A 12,069-nucleotide genomic window follows, 5' to 3' on the forward strand; every position below is an offset into this window, starting at 1 on the left:
TTCTAAGAAAAATATACACTTAGAAAATATCTTACAAATCGGCACGATGAAAAATATACAAGTTTTTTTTTTTTTACTCCTTTTCATACATTTAACAAGAGTTAATCAGTAATCCTCCGGGCGGAGATAGCGGATGATACAAACAGGTCTCTTTCTGATGTGAAAAATGCAAAAATAAAAGACTGGTGGGATAAGTACCTCGAACATGAAGGCAGAATACATTCATAAAAACTCGATGCGAACGTCGCTGTTTACGTTTCTCTACGAGGGAACGCGGCAGAGTCCGTGCGGTTCCCGACGTTCCCCCGTCAACGAAAACCAAACAAAACACAAGAAAGAAAGTAAGCAAACAAGCACGTACGGATATTCATCAAATCAGAGAAACAAATCTGCTGTAACGGGGAGAATCTCTCTGTAAACATTAAATAACATTCATACATAGCAAGAGAGAAAAAAACATGAACCAAAATAATGCAAACTAGAGCATCTGCATGCAGAACGGCATCTGAATATCATGTTTATACATGCACCTCGCTAGCAACACCGCAAAATCTGCAAAATCTGGCGAATGATTCGGTCCTGCCGTCCGCAAGACTGAACTGGAATCATTTCCACTGATGAGCAGATCGGAATCATTTTATTACAGGATTCACTGAGATCCCGTTCCCGCCAGTCCTGCGCCCTTCCCACGGCACGGTGGATCAGGTTATAACCAGGCATGCGCCAATACAATACTGCGTTTTGAGGACCTCATCTGGCGTGACCATGTGACCGTTCATATTGATGATCACCTGTCATGGTAAACAATATTAATATTAATCTGGTTAAGTTTCATGTTTTAGTGAGGTCAGAATGTGATCTACACCAAACAAGCGAATCAGAATGGCTACATTTAAAATGTTAAATGTGTCATTTTTTCCACAAATATGTTAAATTTTGCAATCAAACAGTCGCTGTGCATTAAAGTTGACATCTAATTCATTTTCAAATCAATAAAATGTCAAAGAAATCGACCAGGGGTGTCAAAACTTAAGCAAAAGCCTCTAAACAAGACTGGAAGGGGCCGGAGTGTAAACTTGTATCTTTACTTTGTTTGCACGCTTGCTTATGCACATATATTGAATTTCAACTTGTATTCTGCAATCTGAGAGCGTACAGTACAGCCAAAAGTATGTGGACACGCCTTGTAACTGTCAGTTCCTAGACAAAACAAGGTCCGTGGTTTGGAACTCCAGTGTCCTGCACAGAGCCCTTATAAGACCCTCAACCCTTAACTAAAGTGCAAGTCGATTTAGACGAAACGTAAATAATGCATATAAATAAAAGAGCAGATTATCAGGCGGATCTGTGTTATCGGCGCACGCCTGATTCCCTCTGAACACCATCACTGACTGACTCTCCTGTTCGGCTCCAGATCTGCACGGAGGAGTTTTAGAAACATGCAAGAGCGCTCGGCCTCATAAGGGTCACGTCTTTTTTTTTTTTTGCAACTCATCAGGCAAGCAAAATCGAAACCAAACTATGACAAAACGATGACGTTTCTCTCCTTGATTGTACAGAAGACTTCATGTCGCCGGCGAATGTGACAACAGTAAATCCGAAATTATTTAACCAGCCCAAGAACCCGCCCACCCAGAACCACACACATACGTTCCCACAACCACCACCACATTAAAAAACAGCAAATATTCATTATGTAGATAAAAATGTCTGTACACGTAATTGTTCATATTTTGGCACGTTCATTTAAACATGTTTGATATAATTTTATTTTGTAAATAGTGCATATGTTCCTGTACAACAGCATTTCGATACTGGCAGAAAAGACCCAGTCAGCCATGTGGCGCTGGTGACTGAAACCTCAAACTCGGAACCGTAAATAAACATCCTGAAGTCGACTAGTACTAGTACCTAGTAGTACCTAATAGTACCCAGGTTCGTTTTTTTATTTATTATTTTTTTTAACAGACGCTACGCATGGATTTCCCAGATCCATCATTCGGAACGGTTGGCACAGTAAACGAACAACCTTTCGTCGTTCATTCTTAAAGAACAGAAGGCAACCTTTAGTTGAGATGCCTAGCAAGGTGCTTGGCTTGTGTTAAACAATGACGTTGGCACGCTGATCGGGCGCGGGGGCGGCTCGGACCCCTGCGCTTAATACTACACCGGATTTCGCTCTAAGGTGACTTTCAAGGCATGTCTCTTAATCGTAAAATCGATTACAAAATAAATGAACTGAAAGAAACGAAGCAGCAGTGGCGGACAGATGCAGCCGTGTTACGTTGAACCCAGTTCGTCGGTAGGTAGCTTGGCAGGGCTGGCATGCAGGATGTACCCAGTTTCCCGTGGAGCAAGCAGAGGATTGTGGGTAAAGTCAGTGCCATGCAGCTCTGAAAAGTGTGGCTCAAAAGAATAAAACCAGGAAAGGAATCTGACAGGTGACGCGTGTTGTGGACAGAAAATATAATATTACCTCTGTTTCTCTACCAACGCGGTCAGCGCCACCCCTTTAATGTCTCGTTTACCCGTTAAAAGTTCATCGCGGGCGAACTTCGTGGTGCTTTTGTGGCGGTACATTTTCTTGTGAGCGGGGCGATGGGGAATCGGGAGACAGTCCCAACCGATAGGAGGAAAGAAGCCAGGCGTGAGGAGTTTGCCCTTGCTGTCACGCCCTGCCCCCTTCTTTCCCTTGCCTGCCCCCGATGTACCGCCCCGCTTCTTAAGGTCTACGCTACTACCCAGAATCTTAAGCGTTTGGCTCTGGAGAGCATGCTGACCTGGCGAGAGACACGGACCCCAGAGCGGTTCCACAGAGGCTCGCATGAAGCGCTGGACCTCGGCCATGCCCGAGACTATGTTCGACAGGATGTTCGACGGCTCCTGGAACTCACCCTGGTCGTGATCTGATAGGCCTCCAGAATTGGGCCACTCCCCCGGAACTCCCATCATGCCTAGTGAGGGAGTCGGAGAAGGGACACAACTGTCTGACTTGCCCTCACCTTTCGCTGCTTTGCCCTCCAGTAATGCCTTGATCTTTTTGGCGGAATGAGAACCCTGACGCGGAAGCTTAGCCTTGTCACCCTTAGCTGCCTTGGGGGTCTTGCTCTTTTTGGTGCTTTGGCCGTTCTTTCCTCCCTTCTTCTTTGACTTCTTTTGACCCTGAAGCTCTTGTTCTTCATCCTCCTCGTTGAAGGCGTGCGAGAGGTGCGTGTCCTGTGCTGCTTCTTGCTCGGTTTGTTGGACAGCACCGCAGTTCCACCTCACGTTTGCCCCCGCTGCATCCGAGAACCCCGTTCCTTTTCCACAGTTTCCCAGAAGCTGTGGTGACGGGCTGGGAGTGTCCGGTGGAGACATCTCGGACAGGGAGTAATGCCGAAACTTGTCCGGGGTGAAGTTTGATATGTCGAGCAGGTCGGTGGACTCTCGAAGGGGCGTGACCTCCTCCAGGTTTTGCTGCAGAACGAGCTGCGGGCTGCAATGCGACAGGAAGCCGTCGTTGATCTCGCTCATTTCTTCTTCTTGTTCCCGTTCTCCATCTCTCAGACTCAGTGAACTATAGTTGCTTGAAGCTGCAGAGAGAGACCCCAAGGAGTTAAAACTGACCAGTCGCCCCATGCCGTTTTCCCCCCTCGACCCTACCGGACTGCACCCGTAGTCTGTATCCGAACTGGGCTCCGGCAAGAGTGGCTCTTCGAAAGGCATCCTGCAGGCACCCAGCGGAACCTGGCTATACCCTGTCACGGTTGTGCCATCTCCTGCCAGCACAGAAATTGGCCCTGTGAAGCCTGGAGGCATGACGGGGGACTGAGTCGGGATGTCGGGTGAGAATGAAAGTTGCTCGACCGTGGGTTGAGATGGCCAGTTGATGGGATAGTTCTGCTCGCTATGGTTGGTCTCGGGGTAGGGGGTGTGGTGGGGAATGTTATTGAGAGGCTGGGGAGAGTGGGGGAGTTCCGACTCGGAGGGAGGCGAGAGTACGCAGCTCTGAACCGGTTGCAGGGTTGTCGCGACGGGTAACAGCTCCGTCTGCTGCTGGTCCGTCTGGAAATAGGTGACGTTACCACCGCTGGAGGAGTCAGAGACCTCCAGAAGGGTCTGCAGGTAGCCACCGGGCAGGAGGTCCACGTTCTCAGTAGTTCCAGGGGCAGTGGGAGTCAAAGTGCATTTTTCAACCGAGGTCTCGCTTGTGGCAAAGTTACTTTGCAAAGAGTCACTAAGGTTTTCAGGTAAACAAGAACTTAACCGTGTAAGCTCCGAGGCAGTGGAGTTTTCTACTTCCTGTGCTTGCAGTGGTGGTTTAGACCTCAGCCTGGCTTCACTTTTAAATTTCTTCATCTTCACGCTTTTGTCTCCTTTCCTCCTCTCCTCTCTCTCTTCAGTCCTGCTCTTAGCCCTCGCTGGGTATTTAACCGTATCCGTCTCCACTGTGTCCAAGGCATCTAGTGTTCCGCCCTCTTGTAGTTGTTCTGTGCTTTTCACTGATTTGTGGGTTTTCTGTTGATTGTAACACAAGGCAGCAGCATTTTGGCCGGGGGCTAAAGTCTCTACAGCAGGTATCCGTTGAATCCTGAGTCTGCTCGTGCACCTTTGCTTGCGTTTCGGAGCAGCGCTCGGTGGTCGTTTGCAGCCGTTGAGGCGTTTGGTTCTGTCTGCGGCGGCTAAGCTGTTCTTCTCCTGCTGTTTCTTTTCCTTCATTTGCCAGTAGGCTTTTAGTGGCGCCATTTTCTCGTAGTGCAGCAGGATGTCTGGATTCAGATTCACCATCGTGACTGCAGGGTCCACTCTGCTTAACCTCACCTGCATGTGCTTTTCACCTTTGAAGCGGTTAATAATAATGTACTTAATAATAACCGGTGGCTCCTTCCGGCTGGACCTGCGGCGCTTTTTCGGGCACCAATCGTCATCCCATTCTTTCTTAGGTCCAACCGACAGTTTCTCCCGCTTTCCTGCATTCTTCTCGCTCTCTATGGAGTCCATGTCATATAGGTAGTCTTCTCGGTAGGCGAATTTCCTCCTGGCGCGGAGACGGTAGCTCAGCTGGCTGGAGGAGCTGGAGTTCTCTCTGGACAGTTGGCCGTGGGGTCGTTGAACCTGCCAGGCGTCAGGGGACGACCCGGTGCAGTAGCTGTCGTCGCTGAACTCACCAGAATCCTCCAGTGAGTTACTAAGGTCGAAAAGAAAGTTGCTGCTGGGAGTGGCCGGCGCGTCCGCCTTGTCCTCGCTCGATTGGTCCATCTTATCCTGCAGGCTCTCTGTTCTGCTACAGGGTAAAGCTGGAAAGAAGCCGAGCTGAGACTCGTCCTGCAGGGAGGCCTCGGTCCGTTCCTGCGCTCCATCGGGGTACGACTCGTAGCGGATTTTGAGCGAACAGACGTCGTTCCCGAGAGACGACTCCTCATCCTGGAACATGTAGTTTTCCACGTCTTCCTCGCAGAACAGGTTGACCGCTAACTCGCTGCGAGAGCACAGGTCCAAGAGTTCCATCCGACTTTCGCTGATCAGGGACTCCAGACAGCTCCAGTCCTGCGCCTCCTCCCCCAAGCTTTCGTATATACTCCTTGAGGTCGGATCGTCGTCCGTTTCGCTTTCTCGCATCGACTTCCCCTCCTCGCCATGTTCGTTCACTTCGGCTGAATGTGGTGCACTGAGCAGCTGATCGGAGAGCACTTGGTCGCTGTAGCGGCCGGACGTTATAGGGGCAGAACCGAGGCAGTGCATGCTGCTGATGTTGGACGCAGGGCACGACTGGAACTCGGGGGTCAGGCCGAGCATGGTCTCGCACGACTGGTTCTTGGGAAGCAGACAACTCATGCAGTCTCCTCCCCCGGAATCCATGCTGGACAGGGGCGGCCGGTCGCAGCTCTGAGGCACGGACCAGGGAGTCACAGGCTTGGAGCAGGAGATGGGCGAGAGGGAGGAGAGAGACGAGAATGACGAGAGAGAGGAGAGGGAGCCGGCTTTGGAGACGGATTCATCATGGAGTTCCGTTACGGTGAAGGAAACCTCTGGTGGCTGACTTGCCGAATCCAGAGAGGGTAGAAGGGCGGGGTCGTGGGAGTCAGCGTGCCTCAGGACATGCAACTTGTCATGAAAGTCTAAATGAGACAATAAGAAATAATTAATTAGGATATTTTGTCCAAATCAAAACAAATCCATTATAAACCCTATTTTATTTTTTGACCACAGCTTTACCCTGGTCAGAATGAGGTCCCCGGAATCACTGGACACCCGGTAGGAACAAGGTGCCAATCCATCACAGGGATTCGACCATCTACCCCCCAAAAAACAGCCAATCATGGACCGCTGAGCAAGTCAACACCTTCCATAATGTTAATGTTCTATATTCAACATTTAAGGATTTCCCATTTTCCCAGTAGGCAAGCCAGGGTTAGGGTTAGCTTAACACACACAAGGATGATTTGCACATGCCCTAACTCTGTATGACAAGATAAGATAAGATTCCTTTATCAAGCTGTTGTTGGGTTGCTTTCACATCATAAGCATCTCGCTGGGCGCATATCGCCGCTTACTGTGGCGTTTACGACTTTCACCTGATACGAGGCGAAACGGCTTTCTGCTGGCGATGCCACTGAGCTCTGAGCTCGAGAACTCGATATTGACTGTCGGTACTGACGGTTTCTTCACATGCAGTTTGGTATGAAACGTAATTTAGCGTAAACAGGAACGCGCTGCAGCTTCGTCATTTGGAGGCGTGTGGAGATAAAAGTTCACGGACCTTTATTGCTTCAATCAAAGGAGCATTAAATCTTAATAAAGAGCTACGAAGCTACGACAAGCGACTACGGGACTATCAGGAAACGTGGGATTGCTGTTCATGGTGCAAACCTGCTCTCATCGTGCCGGATTTGAGGTTGAATGAAACAGGTCGGGTTTTGGTGAAGGTAGCGCAACGGCAAGGAAGGTGGCGCCAAGTCACTACATAGAAAACAATGGCACAGCCAACGGGAAAGCATGAATGTATACTTATGGTGGATATAACGCTTTTACATACTGTAGCTGTACATAGAAAAACATTAATGTATCGTTACACCTGTACTGGATTGTGTACCATTATGGGTGGTGTTGGGAGGACTGGGGCAGAGCTCTGGAGCTGTCAATCGAGACTCCTGTAGGACATCCATCAATCCGGAGAAAATTTGCTCCTCCCAAACGTCATTCTTACTCTCCAACCTGTGGAGACAAACACACACACACACTGATGAGTAAGACCAGTATCACCAGTATCACCAGTAATATGAGGTGTTATCAGAGCGACACAGATTTTTCTTTCCATTCGGTTTAGCTGCATTAGTCCTCAAAAGTGAGTCTGAAAGGAACAGCTGAGGGTTTCTGAGGTTGTGAACCTGCGGTAGAAATGTCTGCATGTAGACGCCCGACTGGTCGTCAGTCCTGCTGGGGATTCGAACCCTAGATCCCAGTGAATGAACGCCCTTATTTGTCATATATACATATACAGATGTGCAGTACAACTAAATCCTTTCTTCACATATCCCAGCTTGTTTGGAAGCCGGGGTCAGAGCGCAGGGTCAGCCAGGGTTAGGGGCCTTGCTCAAGGGCCCAACAGTGGCTGCATGGCAAAGCTGGGATTCAAACTCTCAACTTTTCAATTGATAGCCCAAAGCTCTACCTACTAGACTACCTGTGTCCCTACAGAAGTATACTGCTATAATGTTTATTATTTATTATGTTTGTTATGTAATTTATATTATTGTTTATTACACTTCTATTACTATACTACTATTTTAATTCTTATTATTTTTTAAAGTCAAACATTTACTTTATAAGCAGCTTTTGTGTGTGTGTTGATTTCTGCAAGCAGAGCTAACAACAGAACACCTCCACAAACAAAAAAGCTGCTCCTTCCACGTACAGATTAGTGTCAGTTACTGTGACCAGACTCATCCTGTTTAAAATATTAATCCAGGCGTTTGTTTAATGCTCCCGCTGGTCATGGATTATCACAGATTACGAGAATCCAGAGTCCATTACTGAATTAAATCCATGTGTTTTTTTTTAACACATACACACTCGTCCTGGTCAGGGTCACGCTGGGTCTGGAGTCACCCAGAACCTCTAGGTGGGTGCATCAGCCCAATCTAGTCCCAATAAATCTAAAACACACTCCAGCACTAACAAAAGTGAACAAAACAGGACCAAACCACCCAACAGAAGACAAACAGCCAATAAAATCAACCATTAAACAAAAGCTATCAATATGTAGATCAGTTCCTCTTCACGGCCGGGACGCACACCGACACACCGAGCTGATCTCAGAGCGGAACGACGGCAGAGGGAAGTGCGGCGCTGACTGCAGAGGGCTGTTATTAAAAAGGAAATTAATATTTATCCAGCCTTAACACCTACCCGAGAGAGCCAGACAGCGGGATTATGGGACAGACAGAGAGAGAATGAGAGGAGACAGAGAGAGGAAGAATACGACAGTCTGTACCTTTGTGGAAATGTCGCTGCATCTGCCGGTATACCGCATCTCACACAATCACACCAAAACAAAAAACACACATCTCCATCCTGTTCAACACCACACACGACAGAACATCCTGTTAATCTGTCCCTTGGTTCACTTTTCTTTGAATATCAGGTCAGTATCTGGACCAGTTTTTGGTTGGACTGATTGCCTTGAATTTCATCAACCACTTTTTATTGTTTTTTGGCCACTGGGCTGTTTGTGAAACTTTAATAGCCATCCGTCTGCATTAAGTGGCTGTTTTAGGCTGATTCTGACTGAGAAGTCTTTATTTTGTGGTTTTATTTATTACTGTGGTTATGTCCGGCAGTTTGACTGACTAGATTAGGCACTGGATTCGTTTTTGGCTTTGAGCATTAGACTGATTTTGGGTTTGGTGCTCGTGGACGTTAGACTTGCTTTAGGCTCTTGTTTTGGGGGCTGGTTTTAATTGGCCTTTGCAATCGAGCTGTTTTGTTTATTTAATTTATTATTTAGGTAATCTCTCATCAACAAAAGCCACATTAGTCCACCTGCTAATCTTCTAAAAGAAACCATGATAGTACCATAAAAATCTGAAGGACAGTAAAAGGAACTGAAGGAACGTTCATCCCAAACACAACAACTGTAAATCCAGCCCAAATACACAGAGTTCCAGTTTCTATTGAGCATCCAAGCTGGTCAGTAGCCCAAAAAACGGCATCATGTCCAACACAAACAGCACAAAGACTGAGACAAACAAACAAACAAACAAAACCCTGTAAACAAAGTCCCGTGGACCCAGTCCTCATCCAAAATGAACCAAAACAGTGATGTATTTTTCTGGTTTCTACTACAGAGCGAATATTTTAATTGCTTGAGGTCCGGTTGTACCATAATGACATTGTCATCGTCCCAGGATAGAAGCAGGGTTTATTTCACTGGGTTTTACAGGTGGATTGAGCTCTCTAGATTCCTCCTAGATGTGAGGAAATGAAGAAGTGTGTTTTGCTCTGTGATCAATAACTTGCATTTATAACTGTAACTGGTCAACCATAAATGGTCCATTGTGCTAGCTATTGGCCGGCCAGGCGTCTACACAGACATGAACGGCTATGTCTGGGGGGAGGATCCAGACACAGAGGTATGTCTGGAGCTGTGTTTAAAGGGACGTCTGGATCTAATTTCAATTCCAAGCTCTGTATCAATACCGACATTCCCACAGTGACGAGCTGTTATTAAATACTGGCCTTATACTAACATCATCTCTGTGTAGACAGCAGACCGGCTGATAGCATGGCTGATAGTGGTGGGCCAGCATATTTAACCACTGCGCCAGGCTAACCTGATACGGACAGCGTCATAATAACTGAACAGACGTGGCTCTGGTGTGTTTTGGGATACTTTGTGTAGCGGGTAAGATACTAAACTGTTGCCTGGAGGGTTTAGGGTTCATGAACCCCTTTACTGGGACCTTTATTGGTACCGATGCAAATGTACACCCATGGTCCAGCAACAGTTCCTTATAGTGCCAAACAGACATCAAGAACCCAGACATGCCACTGGGTCGGTTTGATGCCCGTTTTTTTATTTATTTATTTTATTTATTATGATTTTAACGTCATGTTTTACACTTTGGTTACGTACACAAGGTTCATCAGTTCAAGTTTAATGTCGGACACAGTCATGGACGATTTTGTAGCTCCGATTCACCTCACTTGCACGTTTTTGGACTGTGGAAGGAAACCGGAGCTTCCGGAGGAAACCCACACAGACACGGGGAGAACATGCAAACTCCACAGTGAAAGGACCCAGGACCTTCTTGCTGTGAGGCGACAGCGCTACCATGGTGTTTACATCCACTTGCCTGTCTCAGCTAGCCAATGGCTAACGAGCTAACCGTCTGGACAGTGCGTTTGAGGGAGAATTATGACGTCAGAATGCCTTATGAATCGGCTTTAGCGCATGAGCTGGTGTTTTTTTTCCTTTTGTGTGTGTGTGTGTGTGTGTGTGTGTGTACACTCGTGGCCTACACGAGCTTGGTCTCACACACACACACACACACACACACACAGTGTAGCCACACCGACGTGAACACGGCCGTTCTCTCCTCCTGTATCTGAATGCCGCAAAGCTCGGCCCGCACTCCTACCGCAAATGTGCAAACGCGTCGAACGGTGCGCGGTTCCGCCGCTGTTCCGAGCGCGTGCGGGTGCATCCCTGCAATCCTCGAGCCTGTGTATTAACGGGACGGTGCGCGTGCGTGCGTGCGTGCGCGCACCGTGTGTTTGCCTATGCGTATTTGCGAACACGCCCGCACAGCCGCGGCTATTTTTCCGTTATTCGCGCAAACGTTCACGCCATATCGCGCCTCTCTCTCTCCGAACGCACGCGTACACCGGTGCATGCATCACGGATGGTGCATCGCGGTGACAGCTCGCACCGTTTCCTCCATTTCGGTGGGCCGAGCGTTCTCCGCATCACACGCGCACGCATGCACATGCACACGCGTGCGCTAAACACTCACCTCCCGTTACAACCGGGTCCTCGCGTTCCTCCTTTTCGCCTCTCTGTAACGGTAACGGGTCCTTTATTCTTCTGCTTTAGTCCTCAGCGTGGCCGCATGTTTATTCCCCATCTCTCTCCCCCGCTGTAGCAGCAGGTGCACGCGCCTCTCGCGCCGCGTCTACCCATTCTATTTTCTCCTCGCGCTCCCGGTTTAACGGTTTTAACGGCGCGCACCGTCGCCGTTCTCCCGTCCGGTAAACTGCCGTTTTCGCCGTATGTGCGCGCTCACGAGAGAAAGAGACAGGGGGGTGCGTGTGTTTGCGTGCGAGTGTGTGTGTACCCTGACAACCAGTGCGCGTTCACGTGCCGCTGCTCCCCCTTTTCTTTTGAGACTTGCCATAAAGAAAGAGCGCGCGCACGTCGCTCGGACGGTGGCGCGCACACGCACGCTTGTGCCGGGGGCGCGCCCTAGTGTTATTAAGCAGGTGCAGTGCGCTGAGCATGCGCACGACCGAGGGACAAAACTTGATCGTTATTCACGTTTTATAATGATTATAAGATTAGTTATGAGTAAAATATTACATACACTTGTAGGGAACGATTCCTTCTTGGCTACTTCTCTGTGCCCATAGAAATAGGGCTAGTTTGATTACACACATTGAATAAAGCCACAAGTATCACAGTGGAAAAGTCTGGGAAGTTCTGTCCTGAGAAAGCTGATTCTCACAAGTCCGTTTTTTTTTTTGTTGGAGCAACACAGGTTCCAAGATCATGTCCATATATAAGTAAATGTCCAAGTATATGGAACAGTTGTCTCTGTGGCCAAGTTGGAGAGAAAACCCAAACTGGCATCTCATGCTTAAATGTGTTGTGATCTAAGAACCATCAAAAACAGATCTATTATACATTTTTACATCTTCAAAGCAGCTAAATGTCCCAGCAGGACAGCCACCCAAAACACGCTGGAGAAACCCTTTTGGAGAGTGTGAGCACTGCCCTGAAAAATAAGGTTTGTGCCAGAGAACCAACAAATATGACCATAGGTGCTAAATGAAGACTGTACGGCAGGTGTAGCCTAGTGGTTACGGTACTGG

General features: G+C 48.1%; 1 protein-coding gene across 1 annotated transcript; it reads right to left on the reverse strand.

The window, feature by feature from the left end:
• Nucleotides 1–1,787: 1,787 nt before the first annotated feature.
• On the reverse strand, nt 1,788–11,342 carry nexmifa (neurite extension and migration factor a). The gene is made up of 3 exons (XM_062988637.1): nt 10,995–11,342; nt 7,073–7,194; nt 1,788–6,098 (listed from the first exon to the last, which is right to left on the reverse strand). The coding sequence occupies exons 2-3, from the start codon at nt 7,143–7,145 to the stop codon at nt 2,473–2,475; spliced, it is 3,699 nt and encodes a 1,232-aa protein (XP_062844707.1). The 5' UTR covers nt 7,146–7,194; nt 10,995–11,342; the 3' UTR covers nt 1,788–2,472.
• Nucleotides 11,343–12,069: the final 727 nt, after the last annotated feature.

The sequence above is a fragment of the Trichomycterus rosablanca genome, chromosome 26 (assembly GCF_030014385.1).
Source record: "Trichomycterus rosablanca isolate fTriRos1 chromosome 26, fTriRos1.hap1, whole genome shotgun sequence".
Classification (NCBI taxonomy): domain Eukaryota; kingdom Metazoa; phylum Chordata; class Actinopteri; order Siluriformes; family Trichomycteridae; genus Trichomycterus; species Trichomycterus rosablanca.

Excerpts from the sequence above, each read along its gene's own strand:
- nexmifa (XM_062988637.1), bottom strand. The coding sequence starts at position 7,145 with ATGGATGTCCTACAGGAGTCTCGATTGACAGCTCCAGAGCTCTGCCCC. Across the intron at positions 6,099-7,072 it reads TCCCAACACCACCCATAATG|ACTTTCATGACAAGTTGCAT; the intron begins GTACACAATCCA and ends TGTCTCATTTAG.